The sequence below is a fragment of the Dasypus novemcinctus genome, chromosome 7, assembly GCF_030445035.2.
Source record: "Dasypus novemcinctus isolate mDasNov1 chromosome 7, mDasNov1.1.hap2, whole genome shotgun sequence".
In the NCBI taxonomy this organism is placed as follows: Eukaryota; Metazoa; Chordata; class Mammalia; order Cingulata; family Dasypodidae; genus Dasypus; species Dasypus novemcinctus.
In genome coordinates, this window is record NC_080679.1 from 127,586,296 (window position 1) to 127,612,341 (window position 26,046).

Below are 26,046 nucleotides of genomic sequence, written 5' to 3' on the forward strand. Positions count from 1 at the left end.
ATTGCATATTAGAAAAAAATTTTTTTTTAATTTTCCAAGCTTGTTAAATGGTTATCCCTTCCTATGTTGTTTTTTTAAAGATTTTATTTTTTATTTATTTCTCTCCTTCCGCCGTCCCTAAATTGTCTGCTCTCTGCATCCATTCGTGGTGTGTTCTTCTGTCTGCTTGTATTCTTGTCAGCGGCACCAGGAATCTGTGTTTCTTTTTGTTGCATCATCTTGCTGAGCCAGTCTCCATGTGTATGGCGCCACTCCTGAGCAGGCCACACTTTCTTTCGAGCTGGGTGGCTCTCCTTACGGAGCTCACTCCTTGCACGTGGGGGTCCCCTATGTGGGACACCCCTGCGTGGCACGGCACTCCTTGTGCGCATCAGCACTGCCCGTGGGCAGCTTCACCACATGGGTAAGGAGGCGCTGGGTTTGAACCGTGAGCCTCCCATGTGGTAGGTGGACGCCCTATCAGTTGAGCCAAATCCACTCCCTGTTCCTATGTTTTTTAAAACCTGACCTAACATTCTGTTCAGAGATAAGATGAATAGTTCTTCCTAGACCTTTTTTTGTTCCACAGTAGAAAAAAATCTGTGAATGTTGATAGCAGTATCAAACTGTCAGTGATCTGAAGGCAATTACGGGGACCTGCATCTCTGACTTAAATCCTGAATTTCACCTGGAGAGTTTGCTGCCCTGAGCACTGGGCCCTGCAGATGTGTGCAGGCTATGGTTAGAAGAGGTCATACGCCCAAAGACAGTGGGAACCCAGGCTGTGTTGTTTACTTCCCTCCGTATCCACAACACCTACAAAAGTAGGCGTTGAAAGAGCACTCAGTGTGCTCTTTGAATGAATGAATGAGTGGGTTTACAGAAAGAAAACTGAGGCATAGGGGATCTGTTTGAAAGGATAGCCAAAAACAAATCTTAGAATTCAAGCATTTGGATAGTACCAAAGACTATGTGGATAATCAACTGCCATTTGTTACCACTGGCTTTAAAGGAAAAAGTCTTACCTGTAACTTTTTTATGTCTTACTTCTAAGCTGTTTTTTGGTCTGTTTAATGGTCATGTACATAATTGCCTATTGAAAAGTGATGTTGAAATATGAAACATGAGTTAAAATTTACATTTTAATATAACTTACTCTTTAAAACACTTTAAATACCTTAACAGATAAAATATAAATGAATTTATTATAAAGCTTATTACTGCCTTGTTTGGGGGTAAAAATAGTGGCTAATTTCTATGTTCTGCAGTTAACCTAAAACTAAGAAAAGGGGACTGTAATCAGCCACAGAGAGGCTTTTAAAATCTCTACTGCACCCCCACCCCCCATTCCTCTGGGTGTGGACCCATTTTAAGTCCATTCTTTTGGTGAGTAAGATCTTGTTCTTTTTTTAAATCAATTTTACTGAACTGTATTCATGAACCATACGATCCATCTCGAGTATAAACTGATGGTGAACAACACGAGTGGTGGAGCCAGAGTTGTACATTTCTCCCTTCAGTCTCCGCTCCATTTTTGTCTTTATCTTATGCTCCCAATGGAGGAAAAGGGCTACTCTACCTTCCCCTGCAGAAACACTCACCTCAGCCCCTCTGGACAGCCTGTCTGCAATGCTAACTTGTTTTCACAGGTTTGGTTTGTTTCAGTTTGTTTCAAGTTTGATTCTCCTTGTGATGCCAGAAAGTCTCCAGGCTAACCAATGACACCGTCTTCAAGCTGGTGTCTTTCTCCTTCCGCTCTGACCCTCGAGCCTTGAAAGCATTCCTGCTTTCCCGCAGGGCCAGAAACTGCCAGAACAGTCTTGACGGTTTCCTTGCCCCAAGACATGGAGTCTCCTTTTAGTGCAGAACAAAGTTAGGACCAAGCTCAGGCCCCACGGAGCCCTTGAGACGTGGAGACAAGCAAGGGCAGTGCTGCTGCTGCTGAACTAATTCTAGTGACAAAGCTTTTCTCTTCCTTCACTACAAGGTATTTTTTCCAAATACTCTCTCTATATATTTGACATAAAATAAAACATTCACTGTCCAGCTTAAGAAAAAGAAATATCACTAAACTCCAGAAGTTCTGTGTATATGGTATCACATCACCTTCCAACTCCAAAGAGTAACCACCATCCTAATTTCTTTTTTTAATTTTATCATTCTCTTAATTTTCTTTATAGTTTGACCACTTACATAAGTATCTCTAAAGAATTATTATTTAGTTGTTCTTGTCTTTGAACTTCATATATCTTATTATTTCCCAGACTTTCTTTTTTCACTTAATATTATTTTGAGATCCATGCAGATGCAGTAGCTTTAGTTCATTCACATTCACTGCCTTATTATATTCCGCTGTGTGAAAATGTCATGAATTTTGAGTGTTTCTATCTTGTTTCCAGTTTGTTTGTTTTTAGGAAAATACTATACATGCGTGTCACAAGGTAAAGTACAATACTTATTACGTAATAATGGAAAATATAACAAACGTTCTTTTCCATTCTGCTTCATTAAAATATCTTTTGTGACCCACTAAATAAAATTGTTTTAAAATTTTCTGTGCTAAAGAATGTACACCATTGTGATTATATTAAAAGCCAGTGATCATACATTTTGGATAGACCATATGGTATGTGAATACAGCTCAATAAAACTGCTTAATAAATAAAGAACTGTGCAAGAACAGCCAGAAATAGCAGTTAGTTATAACTGCTATCCTTAGAAGCAATATTTTGACTATTCTCTTTCTTAGTTTGTAACAATTGCTTCACAACAATGTAAAGTGTTGGTGATGGGGTGAAGTACAGGAGCTTTCTATGATACGTGTTTGTTTTGTAAAGTCACAAGTTTTATTATATATTTATTACGTATGTTCATGTAAGAATGATATACTTCCATAAGATTTTATTAAAAAAAGAAAACAGATGGAAAAAGATATACCATGCAAACAGTGCTCAACAGGGAGCTGGAATGGCTATACTAAGATCAGACAAAACAGGCCTTAAGAAAAAAATTGTTATTAGGAAAGAAGAAAAACATTTTATAATGTTAAAAAGTGATGGTTAATACATCAGGAAAATATAACAACTATAAATATATATGTACATAAGAACAGAGCCCCAAAATACACAAAAAGTGATAGAATTAAAGGGAGAAATAGATAATTCAACAGTTTTAAAAACTTTAAATCATAGAAAGAAAAGATCAATATGGAATGAAACTAGAAACAAATAACAGTAAGAAATGGGAAGGAGAGCAGATGTAGCTCAAGTGGTTGAGCGCCTGCTTGCCATGTACAAAGCCCCAGGTTCGATCCCTAGTACCTCCTAAAAACAAAACTAACAAATTAAAAAACCAGTTCTCACTGGGGAGCAGACAGAGCTCAGTGGCTGAGCACCTACCTCCAATGTACAAGGTCCTGGGTTTAATCCCCAGTACCTCCTAAAAAAAAAAAGTCACAAATGTGTATAAATTAAACAAAACACAACATACCAAAACTTAAGGGAGCAGCTAAAGCATTTCTTAGAGGGAAATTCACAGCTATAAAGGAAGGTCTAGGTTCAAACATAAGTATCTCAAATCAATAACCTAATACTCAACCTAAGAAACTGGAGAAAGAAAACTAAACCAAACAAAAGGAAATAAAAATTAAAGCAGAAATACATGAAATAGAGAATAGAAAAACAATAGAGAAAAGCAAGAAAACTGAAAACTTTTTGAAGGGATCAACAAAATTGACAAGCCCTTAGTTACACTTACCAGAAGAATGAGAAAAGACTCAAATTACTGGCATCAAAAATCAAAGAGGGGACATTACTATGGACCTCACAAAAATAAAAAGCAGATGTGGCTCAAGTGGTTGGGTGCCCATCACCATAGGGGAGGTCCCAGGTTTGGTTCCTAATGCCTCCTAAAGAAAATGAGCAAGACAGTGAGCTGATGCAACAGGCTGGTGCAGTGAGCTGACGCAAGGAAGTGACACAACAAGGAAACACAATGAGAGACACAACAAGCAGGGAGCAGAGGTGGCTCAAGCGATTGGGTGCCTCCCTCCCATATGGGAGGTCCTGGGCTCGGTTCCCAGTGCCTCTTAAAAAGAAGACAAGCACACGACAAACAGACAGAGTGCAGACAGTGAGTGCAAAGCAATAGGGGTGGGAGATACATCTTTAAAAATATAATAATAAGTAAAAAGGATTACAACAGAATACTATGAAAAACTGTATGCCAACAAATTAGAAGTTCCTGTATTTCCCCATTCAATCTTGGTTGCCACATCAGACAGACAGAAAGCGCAAGGACCTTCTTTTTCTTGCATCTACAGTGGAAACAGCAGAAGACTTTAACTGCTCCAGCTCTGTCAGAGATGCATTTAATATCAATCTTTCCCAATTTTTTTTTCATAGAAGAGATAACACTTCCCAACTCATTCTATGAAACTAATGTTATAGTAACACCAAAACCAGAAAAAGATAACACAATACAGGAAAGCACAGACCAATATTCCTTATGAATAAAAGTGCAAACTCCTAAGCAAAATGGTAGTAAGTTGAATCTAGCAATGTATAAAAAGGATTATACATTATGAGCAATGGGGACTTATCCCAGGAAAACAAGGTTGATTCAGCATATAAAAAATAATCAATGACGGATCAAAGAATTAAATGTTAAACAGAAAACTATAAACCTGCTAGATCACAGGAGAAAATCTATGTTCCTTAGGGTTAGCAATGACTTTTTACTAAAAGTATGATGCCTGAAAGGAAAAATGTATTAAGCTGGATTTCATTCAAATTAAAAATGCCTGATCTGTGAAAGACAAGGCAAGGAAAAGGAGAAAATATTTGCAAACCACATTTCTCATCAAGGACTTTTATCTAAAATATATAAAGAACTCTTAAAACTCAATAGTAAGAAACAACTCAATTACAAAATGGGCAAAAGAGCTGAACAGATCTCTCACAAAAGAAGATACACAGATAGCAAATAAGTAAATGAAAAAATGCCCAACCTATGTCATTACAGAATTGCAAATTAAAGCAACAGCGATACCACTACCCACACATTGCAATGGGTAAAACCCAAAACACTGACAATACCAAATGTTTAGAATATAGAGCAACAACAACTCTATCATTCATTGCCGGTAAGAATGCAAAATGGAATAGCAATGGAATAGCCACTTTGGAAGACAGACTTGTGCTTTATTACAAAGCTAAACATAGGCTTAACCATACACACAATCCAGCAAACATGCTCCTAGGTATTTACCCAAATGAGTAGAAAGCTTATATTCACTTGAAAATCTGCACATAAATATTAAAAGCAGCTGTATTTATAATTACCAAAAATTCAAGTCAACCAAGGTATCTTTCTATAGGTATAAGGATAAACAAACTGTAGTATAGTCATATAATGGAGTAAAAAAGAGGAACTTTAAATGCATATTGCTAATTGAAAGAAGCTAGTCTGAAAAGGCTACAGAGTATATACTCCAACTATCTAACTGTGGAAAAAGTAAAACTATAAAGATAGTAAAAATATATCAGTGGGGGAAGAGAGGGAAGGATGAACAGTGATGCTCAGGGGTTATCTGGAGCAGAGAAATGATTTTGAATGCTACTATAAGGGTGAGATACATAGAATACATTTGTCAAGACCCAGAGAACTATATAACACAAAAAGTGAAAACTAATGTAAACTACAGACTTCAGTCGGTAATATTGGTTCCTCAACTGTAACAAATGTAGAACACTTAAAAAGAGCGCGAAGTGTGTGTAGGTGATGGAGAGGAGATGCAGCAAAAACGCAGGATTCAAGATGCATATAAAAGACCAACTGGGCTTCTGTACATCAGCGCAGTAGACTGACTCGTGAACCCCAACAAAGGCCTTGCTCTCCGTCTTAATCCCCACTCCCGTGGGTATGGACCCATTCGTGCGGAGAACCTTTAGGAGATGTTACTGCTAAATGTGGCCAAGCTGAGCCAGGGGGGTCTCAGTTCTTACTACTGGAGGCCTTGGAAAGAAAGAAAACCCCAGGAGGAGACCAAGGACATCACCGTATGATGGTGCAAGAAATACAAGTCAAGGAACACCGAGACAAGAAAATAATTAAATTTAACTTAATTTTTTTTTTAATGAAAAAAAATAAAGAAAAGAAAAGAAACACCACCAAGAATTCAGCAAGGCAACACCAGAAGGCTACAATCTCCAACAGACTGGCCTCTAAACCGTGAGCCCATAAATTCCCTTGTTTAAGCCTACACGTTGTGTGGTTGGTATTTGTCACGGCAGATATGGCAGACTAAAACAATTAGCAAAGAGCCATCTGAAATCGAAAATAAGGAAAAACGTTTACTTACAATAGTATGCAATGAATAAGACACAGGACTAAATTTAACAAAAGATGTCCAACACCTGTGCAGTGAAAACTACAAACCATTGTTTAAAGAAATTAAAGAAGGCCTAAACAAGGAGAGAGACAAAACATGCTCATGAATCAGAAGACAATGTCGTTTACATGGTAATATATCCTCAACTGATCTACAGATTCAAAGTAATCCCTACCAGCAGAGTGGGTGAAGCTCACAGGCTAAGTGCCAGCTTCACATGTACATGGTCCTGGGTTCAATTCCCAATACCTCCTTATCCTTAATTTTTAAAAAATTAATCCCTACCAAAATCCCAGCTACTTTTTGTAGAAATTGACAAGTTCATCCTAATGCCACATGAAAATGCAAGGGGCCTGTGGTAGGTTGAGATTATTTATGAATCCCAAAAAGAGAAAAGAGAAAGACTATCTTCCATAAATCAATCTATTCCTCTGGGTGTGATACCCTATAAAATGTATTAAATTCAGTGAGGGGCCTCTGATGAAGTATACCTGATAAGATCAATTTAGGGCTTCTGACTGGACTATGCGTTAGTAAAGCATAACTCAGGTTGAATCCCTGCCCCTTTGGTGGGCTGGTATAAATGGACACACACTCAAGAAGTAACTTGTAACTGAAAGCTTTTACCCCAAATAAATACCTCTTACAAAAGCCAACAGATTTCTGTACTTTGCATCAGCACCCTTTTGGCAGACTAATACAGAACCAAAATGTTAAAATTGGTGGATGTGGGTAACTTGGGATGAGGAAAGGGGTATGTTAGAGGCTTCTGTATGAGTTTTGTAACTTTTGAATTATTTCAAAATAAAGTTTAAAGGGGAGAACATATAAAAATATTTTTAAAAGAATAGCCAAAACAGTCTTGAAAATGAAAAATGAAGTTGGGTTCCAAAACTTACTACAAAGCTACATTAATCAAGACAGTGTGGTACTAGCAGGACATACATACAGATCAATAAAACAGAAATGAGGGAAGTGGATATGTCTCAGGCAACTGGGCTCCTGCCTACCACATGGGAGGTTGCTGGTTCAGATCCCAGTGCCTCCTAAAGAAGACAGCAAGCTGGCAAAAAGGGTAGGTGCAGCAAGTAACACACCAAGAGACTCAAAGAAAAAAAAACATAATGAGAGACACAAAGCAGGGAGCAGAGGTTCCCAGTGCCTCCTAAAGAAGACAGCAAGCTGACAAAAGGGGCAGGCACGAAGACCTGATTCAACAAGATGACACAACAAGAGACATGGGGAGGAAAAACAAAATGAGAGCTACAACAAAAGCAGGGAACAGGTGGCTCAAGTGATCAGGCACCTCCTTCCCACACCAGAGGTCCCAGGTTTGGCTCTCGGTGCCTCCTAAAGAAGCAAGGCAGACGAACAGACACAGCAAGTGAAAAACCACAAGGGGGTGGGGAGAAAATAAATAAAACAAAACGAAAATTAAAATCCAGAAGGAAATCCTCATGTTTATGGTCAGATGATTTTCAACAAGGTTGCCACGACAATTCAAAAATGAGAGAATAGTCTAAAAAAAAAAATAGTGCTGAGACAACTGCGTGATGAAGAATGACGCTGGGCCCTACCTCATACCATACTAATGCAAAATGGATCACAGATGGAAATGGAAGAGCTGAAACTATAAAATTCTTAGAAGAAAACTCAAGGTAAATCCTTGTGAACAACTTCGATTAGGCAATTTTTTTTTCAGATTTGACACCAAAATGAAAAGCAAAGAAAAGGAAAAAAGGTAAAAAATTAAAAACCTCTGTGCCTCAAAAGACATCAGGAAGAATGTGAAAAGAAACTCCCAGATTGGGAAAAATATTCACAAATCATTTATCTGATAAGACACTAAAACCTAGAATATATAAAAATACTCACAATTGAATAAAAAGACAAACAATCCCATTAGAAAATGCATAAAAGAAATGTCTAGTCTCCAAAGAAGATATGCAATAAGCACATGAGAAAATGCTCAACATCATTAGTTATCAGGGATTGCAACTCAAAAACACATTGAGATACCATTTCACACTCATTAAGCTGGCTAAAATTAAGCAAATAACAACTGTTGTCAAGGATATGGGGAAATTAGAACTCTCATACATGGATGGTGGGATTGTAATGTGGCACAGATGCTTTGGAAAACAGTTCCTCAAAATGTTAAACATACACTTACCATATGATCTAGCAATTTCACTTCTAGGTATGTACACCCAAGAGAATACATGCCAATACAGAAATCTGTACACAAAGGTTCACAGCAGCATTATATATTCCTAATAGCCAAAAAGTGGAAAAACTGAAATAGCCATCAAATGATAAACAAGCAAAAAGTTGTATTTTCTTATAATATATATTATTCAGCAACAAAAGGAATGAAGTTGTGATTCATACTACATGAAAAGCCAGCCATAAAATGTCCTTTGTCTCATTCTGTTTATATGAAATGGCCAGAATAAGCAAACTCATAGCTGAGTGGTTGCTAGGGACTGGGGAGAGGGACAAATGGAGGCGTCAGCTAATAGGCACAGGATTTCATTTTCTTTTGAAAATGCCCTAAACCAAGATAGTGGTAATAACTGCACAGTTTTAGGAATATACTAAAAACCACCAAATTTTATTCTTTAAAAGGGGCAAAATCATGGCATGTGAATTATATCTTAAGAAAGTTCTTAAAAAAAAAAAAAGAACACTAGAAAAAGGGAACATACAGAGGTTTTAGAAACTAGACACAAAAAAGGACAAAGCATCAAATACATACATAATGGAAATTAAATTTGAGAAAATCTCCCAAAAAATATAGCAAAATTATGTAGAGAAAGAAAAATTAAGAAAATCTGAAAACCATGCAAGTGATCCAACATTTTAATAAGTTATATTTTTAAAGAAATTTGCCCAGATCTGAACATAAGGTTTCAGACCAAAAGGCCCTTCAAGTATACAGCACAACAAAACTAAAACAGTCTCACTCACTCAAGTGCTGGATAAACACTGGGACAAAGAATAGATACTACAAGCTTCCAAAGAAAAGCAAAATTACATACATAAGATAAGTAATCAGAATGACTTTGAACTTCTCAATAGCAATACTGATGACTAGAATACAACCGGGCATTAGTTTCAACATTCTGGATGAAATGATTTCCAAAGTACATTTCTATATGCTGCCAAACTATCAGTGTCAGGGAAGAATAAAGATATCCTCGGACTCAAAAATTTTTCCTTCTCCATATCTTTCCTCTTGAAACTACTAGAGAATATACACAATTAAAATGAGAGTGTAAACCAAGAGAGAAAAGACGTGCTATCCAAGAAACAGCAGATGCACCCCCAGAGATGACATGAAGGCCCAGGATGATGATAAACAGAGACCAGAGGACAGCCGTGCAAGAGGCTGTAAAGGTAGGCAGTCAAGACCGGGGTAAGCTCAAGGAAATTTACCCAAGTCTGCAGAGAAGCTAGGTTTATTCACCAGTAAGTACACAGACAACTATGGAAATGAAAGCAAGACAATTATTAACTCCAAACTAAAGTACACCCTACTGGTTGAAAATATTTTATGGAAGATTCAATGGGCTGCCAATGAATGTCTATAGAAGTATTTCTTGAAAATGTCAAAGCATGTACTTCATCCTAAAAGCACATGTAATGAAAATAACTCACAAGAAATACAGGTGACCTATTTCTATTTTATTAAGTTGCTAAAAAGTATCATATACCTATATGACACAGCATGGTAAATAGCTAGCAGGTACTTGTGTCCTTACTTTCAGAACATGTCACATGTATGAACCATGAAATACTGTGTCAAACAATATAAAATGGTCAAGTATTATGACAGGCATATTTAGTTCACTGCTTAACTATTTTAAGATCCCATGTGGCTGGGGATGGGAGGCCATCAATCTAATAAGGTTGAGTGTTATTATGCAGTTCAATATGACTTTGACACTGTTAAATAACAACTTAATACACAGCCCAAATGCTAATTCCAGCTTCTCCAAAGTAAAGCTGTTTAATGTACAAGTCTCTATACCTATCTATGCAATGGGGCTATTATACATCTTCTATTTATATATTTCATTAGAGCTATAATTAATCTTTTTCTCAGATACAGCACTCAGTAAACATTTTTATTCCAGCAATAAATCCAAGTTTCAGAAAGCATTAAACAAATTCTATAAAATTTTATTATTCTTATGAAATCTTTCTATATTGAAAAAAAAAATCTACTCTGCTCACATAACAGCTCCGAATTCTATAATGATGTAATAGAATTCTGGAATAGTCAAGGATTCTGGTTGGTCCCTTGGAGCTGCCTACAACAGATACTGAATTTCCCAAACAATGGTACAATGATACGATACCTTAAAAACCCCATTCCACCTTGACACATACACAACAAGACAAAGAGTATAAATTTTGGGTGTCTTGTAATAAATAAGAAACACAAAGTTTGGGCTTTTTACTAGAGTATCTGTCAAGAGTTCCACAATCGTGGTATGACAGGGGTGGGCCCACTTGCAGCCTCTCCATTTTAATCCAGGACTTTTAAGGACTTTAGGTAACATGAGCTGAAACACTCATTCCTATTCATAAAGTCCCAAGCTCCTTCAGAGCTTCTTTTTTAATATTTAAAAAATGCTAGAGGGTAGTAGAAAGAACACATGACTAGAGTCTGGAAAAGAAGATTCTAACCCCAGCTCGGGCATTACTGCCCCGGGACCTTAGCTAATTCACTGTCGAGTGGTCTCCAAGAACACTCCCAGGTTTGAGGATTTGCTAGGAGGACCCACAGGATTCAGCATAAATCATGAACATGATTTATTACAGCAAAAAGGATTTACAAAGTCAGAAAGGGAAAAGGTGCATGGGGTGAAGTCTGGAGAAAACCAGGCTCAAGCGTCCAAGAGTCTCTTTCCAGTAGAGTCTACATAGGACATGTTTAACTCTCCAAGCAATGAATTGTGAAAACATGTGAAATGTTGTCATCCATGGGAAGCAGATGTGGCTCAAGCGACCGGGTTCCTGTTTACCCTTTGAGAGGTCCCATTGGTTTCCGGGGCCTCCTGGTGAAGGCAAGCTGGCCCACGCAGAGGGCTGACACAACAAGATGATACAACAGAAATAGAAACACAGGAAAGACAATGAGAGACACCACAAACCAGGGAGCTAAAGCAGCTCAAGCGCTTGAGTGCCTCTCTCCCGCGTCAGAAGGTCCTGGGACTGGTTCCCAGTGCTCCTAAAAAGAAAATGAGAAGAGAAGACAAAAGCAGACACAGAAGAATGTGCATAGAATGGACACAGAGCTCAGACCGCAAGCACAAGCAGCAAGAGGGGGTGGTAAGTAAAGAAAATAAATCTTAAAAAAAAACAAAAACGTTGTCCATGAAGGAAGCTCATTAGAGGCTCAAGCGTCCAGTGTTTTTACTGGCAGCTGATCACAAAGGCACCCTCTGCCCAGCATGTACCAAAATTCCAGACTCCAAGAAGGGAAAAAGGTGTTTAACCTATACCACATTGTTTGCTCAAACAATCTGAGCACAACCACCACTCTTATCAGCTCTGGGAATGGTGGAAACCCTCCCAAAATCCAAGTTTCTAAATGCCAGCCAGGAACCAACTTGCAAACAGACCTTCCTAAGGACAGCAGTCTCAGGCCTGCTATGTGAATGCTTTCTTCCAACAGCTGGTCTCAGCTTCACCATGTAATCATGTCACTGCTGCTTGCTACAGATAGGAACTTTCCAGACAGGAACCCCAGAGTGTAAGATGGCCGGTCCATGGCCTGGGGCGACCCTGGAGCTATGGAGCAGGGCGTGAAGCCATCTCTGGAGCCAGAAGGGGTGTCACTGCTGAAGGCCTGCTTCCCCCACAGTAGTGGCCACTTCATCACTCAATAGCCCGTTCCCTCCAGCTGCTGCCTCCCTACTCACCTGCGTCCTCCAGTTTCCCCTTTATCTTTAAGTTCTTCCTCCTAAGCATTCACCTAAGTGTTTCTTCTCCTAAGTATTCATATACTCAAAGTCCAGAAGACTGAGGTTCATAAAACACAGCTATTTAAACATTCTATCCTCACAGATTATCTTTTGTAAGTGGTAATAAGTAATTTTATTCCCATCTATTTATCCTGTATACCGTACAGGGGCCATGGTGTGAGCAAGCCTGCAGTCAGGTCCAGCCCCTGACAACAAGGAGTGCAGCCCCACTCACGCGCAGGGAGCCCCCCATCAAGGGTAGGTGACACTGCCATCACCGCTGCCTGAGGGAGGGAGATGACAGCCATTGGGACAGGTGATTCCTGTATATTTCAGTATTCTATCCCATATCCAGTAGCCTAGTGCTTTGTCGGCTCTTTTGAGAAACTGTGTGGAGAAAATTAAAAGGCAAGTCAGAAGAGCAGGGCTTCAGCTGTAGCTCAGACTCTTGGCTGTGTAACCTCTCCAGAGCCCGTTCCTTTCTCTGGGCCTCCTCTAATTTTCTGAGCATAATGAGAGGCTCACACAAGCCATTCTGAGGGCACTGCTGTTATGACTTTCCAGGATTTTCATGTTACTTTCTCACTTAAAAGACTGGCATGCAGCAAAACTCTTAGAATTTATTTGGTGTTAGGTTTTTCAACACCCTTAAAATTACTGGTGCAATTGTTGTTGTTTTTGTCTGTACAAAGAGACCTTTGTGGACCCAAATTGTCTTGGGTCTAAGACCCCGATCCCCTTGCTTTGGCATCTACACTTGGAGAATGACATGGCTAAACAAAAAAACCAACATTTCAGAGATGTTTTCCAAAACTACTACTTGTATATTTCTATCCAAACTCATTCTGCGAAGTTTCATTCATTCAAACAAATATATTCTAAGCACCTACTAGACTACGTGCTGTGTGTACAGAAAATAATGTTCTCTAAGAGTGAACTAACCCCAATTGTTTTTATTTTTTAAAACAAATCAATCTTACTGATATCTATTAATAAAATGTACAGTCCATCCAAAGTGTACAATCAGTGGTATGTGGTATAATCACATAGTTGTACATTCATCAATTCAATCATTATTAGAGCACTTTCATTAATCCAATAATAATAAAAAATACAAAACAGACAAACAACAAGTCATCACCTCTCAAATGTTTTTAATTTGAGGTAAAATGCACAGAATATAAAATTACCCATTTTAAAGTGAATAATGCAGGGGTGTGTAGTACATTCACAAAGCTGGGCAATCACCACCTCTAGGTCCCAGGCATCTCCATCGTTTCAAAGGAACACCCTATACCCTGTAAGGAGCTTCTGCCCATCGTCCCCGCCTCGGCCCCTGGAAAGCACCCATCTATTTCCTGTCTCTCTGGATTTGTCTGTGTGCGTCATATAAACAGAATCCTACAATCATGGCCTTTTGCACCTAGCTTCATTCACGGAGCACCATGTTTGTGAGGTTCAGCCATGCCATAGTACGTATCAGAACCGCATTCCTTTTCATGGCTACTGCACACCGTGCTTATTCCAAGCATCCAGGGATGGATACGTGGCCTGTTTCACCTTTTGGCTATGAGAATAGTGCTGCCATGACCATGCACACACAGGGATGTGTATAAACCCGTTTTCATTTCCTTGGGGTAGCACACGGTAACGACCTCTTGACATGTGTTCCAGAACCAGTACACGGCATGGGACTTGGCTAGGTGTCTGGGTGAGGAAGTCTTCCTTTTGCAGATGTGGAATGGGCAGGGACCCCCAACATTTGCTCTGGGTGAGCTCTCACGAATTATTTGAATCAAATTCCCACGACAAACAAAGAAGTGCAAACCAAAATGTTAATTGAAAAAAGTAGAGGGAAAAGAGCAGAAAAAACGAACACGTGTGAACTCACCGGGACTGTGGCAATCCTTTTTTACTGAGATCTGCCCTCACGCGTTCTCCTACATGTCTGTAAATTTCCACTAAGCTGTTTATTGCTGCATCTCGAACCTAGGTGTAAAAGAAGAGATCTTACAGCTGCACCTCCTGCTGGGCCCCCACAGGCTGTACCACCACCCCAGGCTGGTCACCACACTGACAGTGCGACAGTGGACACATCCCTCACATGCACTTGTCCTCACAGAGGTGGCCTTGGCGGTTTTACTCTGCTGAACAATTCCAAAGGGCAGAAAAAATTTAGGTCCCCATTTTTGTATATGGTTTAAAGTTCATATCCCTTAGTTCTTTCCATTCTTAGATAAGGTCAGAAAATGAGCATTTTCAGACCATCTTTCCAAACTAGAAAACAACACTACAAATAAACGAATTATACTGAAATTAAAACACCATGCAAAGCACTCTGCTAAACATTAAACACTTAATGAGCAACAAAACTGGGTGGTACGAGTTACTCTGAGCCTACAGTCAAGAAAGCTCATAATCCTTAAAAGGAGATGGAAAAAAAGACCCTAAATTCTACATTTAATACAGGGCTGGATGCAATAAATGTTATAAAAGAGAAAAAAAGACGTCCCATAGCTTAAATGAAGGTGCATTCACCTCAGGGGATATAAACATTTTATGGAAAGGGAAGGAACCACTTGAAATGAGCTTGGAAGGACAGGATTTCACCAGGTAAAAGGGGGATGATACAGGAGTCCAAGTGAAGGCATGGCTGAGCAAAGGCACGAACGCAGCAGTGCAGTCAGTGCCTCAGGGTGCGCAAGTAAGCCGTCTGGCCAAAGAAGGAACAAAGAAAGCAGCAGTAAAGAAGGCTTTAGAGAGAAGATTAAAAAAACAAAAGGAAACAAGCAAAAGTGAAGAAATTTAAATATGGCTTGTGTATTAGATGAAGTTGTTATATCAGCTTAAATTTCCTGGGTATGAAAATGACATTGTGGTTTTTTTCAGAAAATATTTTCAGATAAACACTGAAGTATCTAGAGGGAAAATATCATGATGTTTGCAAGTGACTTTCAAATGGGTCAGGCAAATAAAACATAATGTGTTTGTGCATGCATGTGTTATACAAAGAATAGTATAAAACAATATTATACAGAGTGATAATATCAAACATGTGACAAAATGTCAACAGGTGAATGTAGGTATTCACCATACTCTTTCCAATTTTTTTGTAAGGATTAAAATTTTGTAAAATAAAAGGCAGCAGAGGGAAGCAGCTGTGGCTCAATCAGTTGGGCTCCCATCTACCATATAGGAGGCCCTGGGTACACGTCTCGGGGTCTCCTTGTGAAAGCAGGCTCGCCTGCATGTTGTGGAGAGCTGCTGGCCCACAAGTGCCGCGGAGAGCCGACTCAGCAAGGTGACACAACAAAAAGGGAGACAAGCAAAAAACAAAAAACAGAAGAACATGCAGCAAATGGACACAGAGCAGACAGCAAGCAAGCGGCAAGGGGAGGGGAAATAAATAAAAATACAGACACAGAAGAATGCACAGCAAACGGACACAGAAAGCAGACAGCAAGGAAAAATCATAATGGTGGGGGGGTTAAAAAAAAAAAAGGGAGGCAGCAGAAATTTTTAAAATATACAATGGAATCCAGGTCTTGACTATCAGTGGGGGCAGGATGGGGAGGGGGGATTTATACTAAGTAGGCAAAGACGGCTAGAGGAGAGAGATGATTTTAGATTTGCTTTCGGCAACGAGACCAAAGTAACAGAATGAAAGAGGGAAGAGCCAGGGATGCAAAAAAAAACTTTACAGTTCTGAATATTACATATATGATACAAAGCTTTTTATCACTGAACAGGGTTAATATGATAGGGAATCGTATTCATAATTCTTTATTTTTCCCTCTTAGGGTGGAAAAAGGCAAATTCTACGCCATATTATCTAGTTGACAAAAACTTTCATCAGTTTATAACGGAAAAGAAATAATTTCTGTTGGGAAACATCTTTACATCGAAACCTGCATATATGACAAAAGTATTCAATGCCACTAGGTCATGAATATCAGTAATAAGTCATCATCTTCATTTCCTGTCTGGGGAAAACATTTTGCTCAGAGTAACTAGCACCAGGTGACTGTCTTAAAGAGCAATCAATACCCAGGCAGCAACTTAGGAAAAGTTTAGTTTAGGAGACCTGGCAGATAAAACTGTGAGCTTTAGAGTCGGCGATGGAGGCTGTGTAACCTGGACAAAATACTTAAAAGCCTTTTGGTCTGCTCGGCTTCTTCCTGCCCAAGTTGAGGGCTGCTCTGGGGACTGGCTGAGCCAGGGTCTGAGTGCCTGCCACATGCCAAGCGGAGATGAGGGTGCAGGCTGCGGGGAGGGTGTCGCGTGGCGCTGAAGGCACCAGGGCCCCTACAGGCAGAACGGGACAGACTCAGCAGAGGAGGCGTGTGCGCCCAGCCGTGCTGGATCTTCAGATTTTTCCAGAGAAGTCAGGAATACAAATCCCCCAAATGCAAAACCACCCAAACTCGGAATGTCAGAGAGAGACACTCTGCAGACACACACACAAACATGCTCTCGTCTACAGGCTGAAACCAGCCTTCTGGGCGGCACTTTGCCACCTGCACTGTCTGTAAAGGGCCTAACGCAATGGTGGGTGGAACCAGTATTAACCACGTTTTTAAAAAATAAAAAACCCAACATCCTTGGACTTGAAATAACCCTTCACCAGATTTAGAAAAGTCTAAGTCGGGGAGCTTTGGAGGGTTTAAACCATCTTGATTCAAGATATACCGGTGAACAAATTTTCTCCGCTACTACAAAGTACTGCACTTCAAGAAGGGACGTTTAAACCAAAGTAAGTTCAATGAACAAACGCAGCTGCTCGTGTCTACACAGGAGATTAGTCTCCCAGGCTCTGCCTGCTGGCTGAGGTGCATGATAGAAGGGGCCCCACAATTTTGGGCTGCAGGGACCGTGAAGGACAGGAGCCACGCGTGAAGCACCTCCTGGCAGGTCCGAGTGAACGTTCACAGACCCTGAGGCTTTCCAACTGCGGCAGCATTTGCTCACCCTTCCTCTCAGGGACAGTGTCCTCAGCTCCCTGTCGGGCAAAGCCCACCTTCTCCCCATCAGCACGCCGCACCCGAATGAGGGCTCCCGACTGAAGCAAGCACCTCAAGGGAGGGCTTCAACTTCTGAGCTGCGGGGAACCCTAGAAAACCAGCACAGCCCCACTGCCATGGCCTGCAGGAGGGGGCCACGCGCCAGCCGGGACCCTCATGTCCCAGGCTGGGGCAGCACAGCGCCAGAGCTCTGGCCACGGCCTCGGCACAGGCCTGTGAGCACTGTCGCGTGGCCTGGCCCAGAGTGGAGGCCAAGCCAAGGCACTGGACATTTTAAGGTGGTTTCAGGCTTCGAGGAGGTGTGGGGAGTGCCTCAGCAATGGAGACAGCGACCGGCCTGCTGCCCTTCCCTCTGTCCTCCAGGGAGACAGCAGCCGGCCTGCTGCCCTTCCCTCTGTCTTCCAGGGAGACAGCGGCCGGCCTGCTGCCCTTCCCTCTGTCCTCCAGGGAGACAGCGGCCGGCCTGCTGCCCTTCCCTCTGTCCTCCAGGGAGACAGCGGCCGGCCTGCTGCCCTTCCCTCTGTCCTCCAGGGAGACAGCGGCCGGCCTGCTGCCCTTCCCTCTGTCCTCCAGGGAGACAGCGGCCGGCCTGCTGCCCTTCCCTCTGTCCTCCAGGGAGACAGCGGCCGGCCTGCTGCCCTTCCCTCTATCCTCCAGGGAGACAGCGGCCGGCCTGCTGCCCTTCCCTCTGTCCTCCAGGCAGACAGCGGCCGGCCTGCTGCCCTTCCCTCACAGTCCTCCAGGCAGACAGCGGCTGGCCTGCTGCCCTTCCCTCTCGGTCCCCTGGCTGCCCAAGGCTAGCTGGGCCCCAGGGTGGAACCACAGGCTTTCAGGACCCAGAGGGGCCCCCTGCGTCAGGGCCTCTCGCCGTGCAGAATTCATTTCCATCTGCAGCCGAATGCGTCCTACACACATGCCGAGGCCACCTGTGGCCCATTCTGCGGAGTTCCAAGGGGCGTCCCCTGCACGGAGCCAGTGCACGCAGACCAATAATCAAAGGAACAGGCAACCTCTGAGCTGTAGTGGCCACGGCGTTCATTTAAATGCCAGGCCCAACCACGCCAGCGGTGGCCTGAAGAGCTACGTGGGAAGGACACGCGGGCCCGCGCGTGTCAGGGGAGTGAAGGCTGGGAGGTGACCGCCGCGCCAGGCAGGAGGGTCCGGGCAGCGTGGCTGCGGCCAGCGTGAACAGCAGGGAGGGGAAACGCATTCAAAGGGCGGGCTGTCTTCAGGTGCCATGGGGCGCTGGGGGGCAGGACAGGGACTTGGGAGGGGGCAAGCAGCAGCCCGAGCCCCCAGGGCCAGAGGCCGGTAGGCAAGGCAGGGGAAGGAAACAAAAGGGGAGGTAGAGGCAATGGCAGAAGCACGCAGGGATACATGGGCATAAATAAAGAGAAAAACCAACTGTGTTAAGCTGTGCAGAATGGACAAATACGTGCAGCCATCCTTCACAGAAAATGATGTGAAATAAACGTGATCATCATGGATATTCAAATTTCAAATAAATCCGTAAAAAAAAAAAAAAAGATAAAACAAGAACCACAACGCACATTTAAAGGACACTCATATTCCCAGAGAGAGGACCGACGAAGTGGTCAGGGGCGTGCGGGGAGAGAGCCCTGGTGGGAGGAGCTTCTGGGGGAGGAGGACTGTGTGTGCACGCACGGGACAGTTCACCTTTAGATGACCCCCCAACGCACACGTGGGCGTGTGGCTGGCATGGAGACTGCTCAGTTAGAAGACTCTGGCTGGAGGGCCTGTCCACTACGGGCTACCCAAACTGCCCACCCAAATGCAGCCTCACTTTACAGGTAACCACGAACAAACAGCAGCAGGGTTCCCCCAAGAGGAGGCGCCTGGCCTCAGACTCACCTGCAGACCCACTAGGGCCGCCTGCTCCTGCTCTGGCCTGCGGGGTTCCTGCGCACAGCTGAGGGCTCCCGAGGCTGCGGGGCCCCCTGCTCTGGCCTGCGGGGTTCCTGCGCACAGCTGAGGGCCCCCTGCTCTGGCCTGCGGGGTTCCTGCGCACAGCTGAGGGCCCCCGAGGCTGCGGGGCCCCCCCCCTGCTCTGGCCTGTGGGGTTCCTGCACACAGCTGAGGGCCCCCGAGGCTGCGGGGCCCCTGCTCTGGCCTGCGGGGTTCCTGCGCACAGCTGAGGGCCCCCTGCTCTGGCCTGCGGGGTTCCTGCGCACAGCTGAGGGCCCCCGAGGCTGCGGGGCCCCCCCCTGCTCTGGCCTGTGGGGTTCCTGCACACAGCTGAGGGCCCCCGAGGCTGCGGGGCCCCTGCTCTGGCCTGCGGGGTTCCTGCGCACAGCTGAGGGCCCCCTGCTCTGGCCTGCGGGGTTCCTGCGCACAGCTCCCGAGGCTGCGGGGCCTCCGGCCAGGCGCTGCAATTTCGGGCTCAAGAAAACGTTTAACAAGCCTCACGTCTTCCATCTTGTAAAAGGGAAATCATTTTACCCCCTCCTTCTCCATACAATAATTTTAAGGAAAGTTAACTCCTCCTCTAGATGCAAAGAGGTAGAAGAGAAATCAGAGGAGTCAACACACAAACAGGTGACTCACTTCCCATCTCCTTTCCACAGATCTGCAGGGACCTTCCAGGACTAATAACGGGGAGGGAGTGCTTGCTCAATGGGAAGGAGTTCAGGAGAAAGGAGAAGCTGCGGAGAAGCCTTCCTAGAGATTAAGTCTAAAGGATTTCAAGGATGAGAAAGTAACGGTTTCAAAATGTTAAATGTTCCTAACATTCCACTCCCGCTTTCAATCTACATGGGACGGCGCCCTAAAAAAAAAAAGAACTGCAATCGGAAACAACTTTCCTTTCAACAGAGTACCAGCAGAACTTCTAAAGTATAGCTGCTCTTCAACTAACACTCCACCCAAAGAAATTTAATTGGATGCAATTTTAAAACTATTACAAGGATATTTTTCTCTTAGTGGTTGTCACAGTTTGAGATTATTTTTGTGAATCCCAAAGAGAGAGGGACACTCACTCAAGAGGACACACGTGAAGAAAGTCTGCGCTGTTACTTTTGATCCTGGGGCCCTGGGGGGAGATGACCACTTGCCTGGTAGTTAGCAGCCAACCTTGGGAAGACAGAGATAGAAGACCCAGAAAGAAACCAGCCCCCAGCCAGGAGAGGGGACGCCCAGAGCGCAAGGCTGAACCCGCGCAGGGATCCGCTGTCTCCCTGCTTCGACATGTGGCAAGCGACTTTGGGGAGAAAGCCTCGAGCAGGCTCTTTAGGGCCTTGTAACTACAGGCCCTTACCCCAAATGAAAACCCTTTACCAAAGCCGGCAGTGCTGTGGCACTTGGCGCCAGCAGCCCTTCGGCTGCCACTGCACAGGTGCCCTCAGCTGTGGCCTTCGTTACCACAGCAAAGACGGCCTTGTCTGCTTGGTGTCCTACAGGCCACAAGGAAAAAACCTTTTATAGAGGTCTTCAGTGGGAAAAAACCTTTCATAGGTCACCTCTGAGACTGTCACTGCTTTCAGCATTTTCTACAGCCTACTAGCTAACGGAGACTTTACTAAAGGAACCCTAGCTTCTGTACTCAAAGGTGCAAGTCCCACGAGTAAAACCCCGCCACGACTTTCACTAATTCCTTCTAGGACAGAAGCGAACGAAAGGCCATGGAGTAAGACACTGGCATAGCTCTCTCTCTTCCAGGCACCTCACCCGGTAGTAACTTTTTATGAAGTAAACTGGCGAAAGTCCCCGGGTGAGGGGGGAGTCTACATGGGATACTACTGGAAGGAACGCCGTGTCATTTCCGCAGCACCCGTCACGGAGGGTCCCAGGATGACGAGGTGTCTGCTTTCCTCTGGGGGGGTGCCGTGTCCCCCGGTTACAGAAACCGACAAGCTGGTCACCGCCCAGGTCTCCCCTGGGAGAAGGCAGGCCCAGAGCAGAAGCCCGCCAGGCACAGCTGAGGAAGACGGGAAGAAGGGGGGAGGGCGGGGCTGGGCAGGGGGCTATGAAGTTCCAGAAACGACACTGCAGACAGACCACAGGGAACTGTATCTTCAGTGGGGTACGCTGCAACCTGGAGGTGCCTGCCCTCCCCAAACCAGAGTTTAGCCGCCGTCCTCGCTGTGGCCCCAGCACGCGCCCATGGGCTCTCCTGCTCCCACAGGCCCCGGTGGAGAGTCGCACGACCCACCTGGCCTGGGAGCGCGCAGACGGGACACTGACTGCAGCCGAGCCGAAGCCCTGCCGACGGGCATCGTGCGGCAACGGCGCCAGTCTCAGGTGGCCTCTAGAGAAGGTTCTATCCAGACAGAGATGGAGACCAGGCCAAAGGGCAGGGGGGCAAGCAGTCCACTTGGTAATTTAGAAGCATTTGTAAAAATAGGCTAGGTTGTTATTTTTTCATTAATATGGAATATAAGATATGATCCAGTAAGTAAAAATTGTATTTCTAATCTAATGTTTTCAATTCAGGCTGGATTAGAGAAGTGGGAAGAGGGAAGCACAAGCAAGCAAGGGGACCAGGAAAACTGGCAGGCTGAAAGAGAAGGGAAGGGACGGGGAGCAGGGCGAGCGGGACGCAGGGCGGCAGCGTGGCGGGCAGAACAGCTGGGGGAGCAGGGCGTTGAACCCCGTGCCGTCGGGGGCCTGTGAACAGAGTGCAAGCGGCGCTTGACAAAACCTCTTTGGAAGACAAGGTGGCAATGACCAAGCAGGAAGCGACGTGGTGGCTGTCTACCACGTGTATTTCTTTTGCACATTACAGTTCCTATTTTCTGCTCCTTTAGCTAACGAAGTGTTGATCTTACCAGTTGGTATGAGCTGAATCCACAATAAGAACTATGGCTTTTAGTGACGAGACTCAGAACTCAACTGGGTGAGAGGAGACACTTGGTATTCTCACAGATGGCCCACTTCCCTCCTTTTCTTTCTTGAGGGAAGATTCATGTAAAATGACATGGACCTTGGGAAGGGTTCAGTTCAGGAGTTCTGACAGGATGTACACGGGTGTAACCGCTGCCTAAAACAAGACGGAGGACATTCCCCCCGTGGGCCCCACCCAGGCAGGGACGGCCGCTGTCTGACTTAGCGGCCAGGATCACCCCCCGTGCCCTTGGCCGTGGTGGCCCGGGTGATTTTCCAGAGGCATGCAGAGTGGGCCCGCCGTTTTTAGAGCAGCTGGAGTTCTGTAAAGATGGAAAAAGCCCCCGCCCACCAGGGGCACGCGGAGCACCCCAGCGCCTTGTACCTGTCCACAGCCGGTGGCTTCTTCCTCACCCTGGGACACTCACCTGGCTGTTGGGATCTCCAAGTAAGTTACATATATGTGGCACGATCTTGCTTAGTGTTAAAGTCTGGGCTCCAGAGCTGAAACAAAAGCAGTTTTCACCGTCAGTGAGGAGGGGAAGAGAGGGCCCTCTCTGTGCACACTGAGCCCTCTCCCCGTCAGCACCTCCACCCCAAGCTCCCTCCTTCCCACCTATGTGGCTTCTGGAATCCACATGCCACGCTGGCCCCTGTCACCCATGCGCACGAGCTCAAGTCCTCTTGTGGGCCTGGCTCGGACGGGCGCCCCCACCATGCCCTAACCCTTTACGGCCTTGCTGCCCCCGTCTGCCTGGCCACATCCCCAGTGCTGTTCCTATTTTGCCCAGCACAGCACACCCCACTGTGATGGTCTGGCTCATGTGTCAACCTGGCCAGGTAACCATGCCTGGTGGTTTGGTCAAACGAGCACTGGCCCAGCTGTTATTGTGAGGACGTTTCAGGGATTTCAATCATCAGTGAGCTGAGTGCATCTATGGCTGATGACACCTACAGTTAACTGAGGAGACCAGCTACAGCAATGAGTGACATTTCATCCATCAGCTGAAGGTCTTACAAGGGGAAGTGGCTCAGGAGTCGGAGGAGAGAGTTCCCATCTCTACTTCAGGCAGCCAGTGAGTCCTGGGGAGCTCATCAAGGACCATCGGAGCTCCTGGCTTGCAGCCTCCCTGCAGAATCGACTTGTGCATCCCCAAGGTCATGAGACAATGTTATAAATTCTCATACTATTTACAAATACCTCCTGTAGATTGTTTCCCTGGAGAACCCTGGCTAATTCACCAACTAAACTGCACGTGCTTTGAGGGACCTCACTTGATTCCCCAACTACCACTCTCTGGTAGAGTGGAAATTCAGTTAATAACTGCTGCACTGATATGACTTTTCTGTCAACCGACAACTTCTCTACATTTGTACTGAGAGTGCAATCACGTAACAGGGCAACATGGTGGAGGCTACGGGAAAGGGACATGGGACCTCCCTGTATGCTTCTTTGCAACTTCCTATAAATCTATCATTATTTCAAGACAAAACACTTAAAAACAAAACACCTTCATCCAAATAAAAATCTCAGCTCAGCCCAGACTTACGCGTTCAGTGTTGCGATAAGGCAGAGACAGATGCCTTCCCGTGTGCGGAAATTCTTGTGTTTGAAGCCTCCGAGCATCCTGTCCCACACGTACTGCAGACAACAGAGAGCAGGTAGGAGAAGATTCCTGCGGCCTCTCACTTGGCCAAGCGCTGAGGTGCCTCTTTACAAGGCGCCAAATTAGCCTCCCTCCACCAACCCACTCAGCCCTCTTGTTAGCATACTGGAGAGTGACAGTTAAATAATTTGCAGCAATTTGAAATGGTCAGAACACTGGTTTAGAGAACTGGCCTTCCATGTCCCAACAGCCCTGGAAGGGAGGCATGCTGGCCCTGTTTGCTGGGTGAGGAGACAAGGCCACAGCAGGCTCGGTGACGTGCCAGGTCACACACTCGCATCACATACACCCCAGCACCTGCTCCTCTCTGAAGGCCCACTTCAGGTTTTCTCTTCTCTGGGCCGGCTGTTCTGGAGCCCGCCCTCATCCCGACAGCAGACAGGGGGATTCTGGCAGGCAGAGCTGCGCTAGGCCCCCTCAGTGGGCCCAGCTGGCACCACCGCTCCCAGGAACCACAGCTGCCCCTTCACAGACAGACTCAGTTATGTGAATCAGCTCGAGAGGAGCTAACAGGTTCTGGCAATATTCAGCCCACTAATTTGGTAGATAATACCTTTGTTGTTCATTATTTATTTAAATACCCCGTGGCGCTGGCGAGGGTCAGAATACATGCTGGCTGATTTTCTTCTGCAATGCGAGAGCTGACAAGACGCGCCCTTGGCTCCTCCTGCCTACCTGGGGGTTAGCAGCCTGATCCATGATCTTCAGCAGCAGCGTCTGGTCCTGCTCCCTCACCGAGTCCTTAGCATCTCCCAGTCTGTCTATTAAACTCGGCAGCACTGGAAATCAGAAGGCAAGGGGATGGAGAGACAACCTCTTTGGGGGGATTGTGGTCACGCATGGTTGATACTTCGATTAACTGGGCAGACAAAAGCCCAGCCTAAACGAGAACTGGCATCCTAAGCCACCCATCCTCGCTCACAGCCCCTCACTGAAATCTGTGAGTTGCTACAAGAACCTGCGCAGTCCTTCACATGCACAGATTGTTTGCCTTCTTCCTCACCCCATGTTCCCCTGGCAGCCCTGACGTATTTTCAAGCAGGTGAAGCACCACTAATATGGATGCCAGCGGTGACAAAAGGGAATTCAGGTAGCAGAGAGGGGCTCCAACATTTCGCCTGAGGGTAAAAAGGGCAAGCATTTAGAGAGCCACCTGCCTTTCATCCTCGTGGCTTACTTTTAATTTTGCCTAACACACATTCGTGCAGGTCAGACTGAACCCAGCTCTCCACCCTTCCTCCCCCACCGCCAAGGGCAGACTGCACATGGGGGGCAGCTGACTCTGCTTCTTCTGAGAGCCTACAAGCCTTTCTTTACTAGAGACAGCCCTGAATAACTCAGCTAATTTAGTAGAAAAATGGAACACTATAAAAATACCCAATTTCTAAAAGGAAGGGTTTGCTTTATTTGTAGGTGTAGAGACTCACTCAGTGCCAGAAGGGGGAATTCTCCACGACCTTATCTAAAGAAGCTCATGAACCAGAAAACTAACCAAAAAAGAAAAATACACATAGACCAAGTGAAATAGAGAAAGTCTACAAGAAATTACTTGAACAGACAGAGAAGCTCAGTGTTTACAAGGCCACCATGCAATCCCACATCAGGAACATAGAGATGTCTAAATCTTGGAAATCTGGGATGATTTTTCTTTTATTTTCCTGACAGCTTGTTTTCCCTTCCAAATAAGAGAGCGAGCATTTACTATAGGCTCGTAAAGACATTTACAATCTAAGTGAAAACAGTAATACCAACAATAATCTTTTGGAAAAAAAATATAATTGCATAGGTTTTGTAGGGCTTCTCAAAGAAAACACTCTCTGGACAAAGGGAAGGATGAGGAACAAATACAATTCAGCTGGCACGAAAGCGTGATATCTTGTTTTACAAAAAATAAAACAATTAGCAGTCATACTTCATATAAGAACGTGGAGGCTGCAAGAAGCCCACGGAAAGGTATGCAACAAAAAGAGTTAAAATGCCAGCGGGAGCAGTGAGGCAGGGATGGGTGAGTCCAGGAGGGCGAAGGCAGGGGTGCAGCCCCGGCTGGGGGCTGGCTGGGGAACTGGGGAGGGGGAGAAGGACTGGAGAAAGGGGCTGCAGGGCTGGCTGGCGGTGGAGGAGGTGGAGGAGGTGGAGGAGCTGGGGGAGCTGGGGGAGCTGGGGGAGCTGGGGGA

The 26,046-nt window shown here is 44.9% G+C and overlaps 1 protein-coding gene and 1 non-coding gene across 7 annotated transcripts in view; both read right to left on the minus strand.

The window, feature by feature from the left end:
* Positions 1-26,046, minus strand: part of CLASP1 (cytoplasmic linker associated protein 1) — a 283,348-nt gene that overhangs the window by 160,672 nt on the left and 96,630 nt on the right. For all 6 annotated transcript variants that reach the window (XM_058301168.2, XM_058301167.2, XM_058301165.2 and 3 more), the window contains exons 4-7: positions 24,548-24,651; positions 23,756-23,847; positions 22,634-22,709; positions 14,237-14,334 (exon numbers count right to left, since the gene is read on the minus strand). In XM_058301168.2, coding sequence (XP_058157151.1) covers positions 14,237-14,334; positions 22,634-22,709; positions 23,756-23,847; positions 24,548-24,651 — 370 coding nt within the window. The remainder of the gene's footprint in view (positions 1-14,236; positions 14,335-22,633; positions 22,710-23,755; positions 23,848-24,547; positions 24,652-26,046) is intronic.
* Positions 4,220-4,348, minus strand: LOC111764714 (small nucleolar RNA SNORA31). Its single transcript, XR_002797260.1, has one exon. It is a non-coding gene; the product is annotated as a small nucleolar RNA SNORA31 (small nucleolar RNA).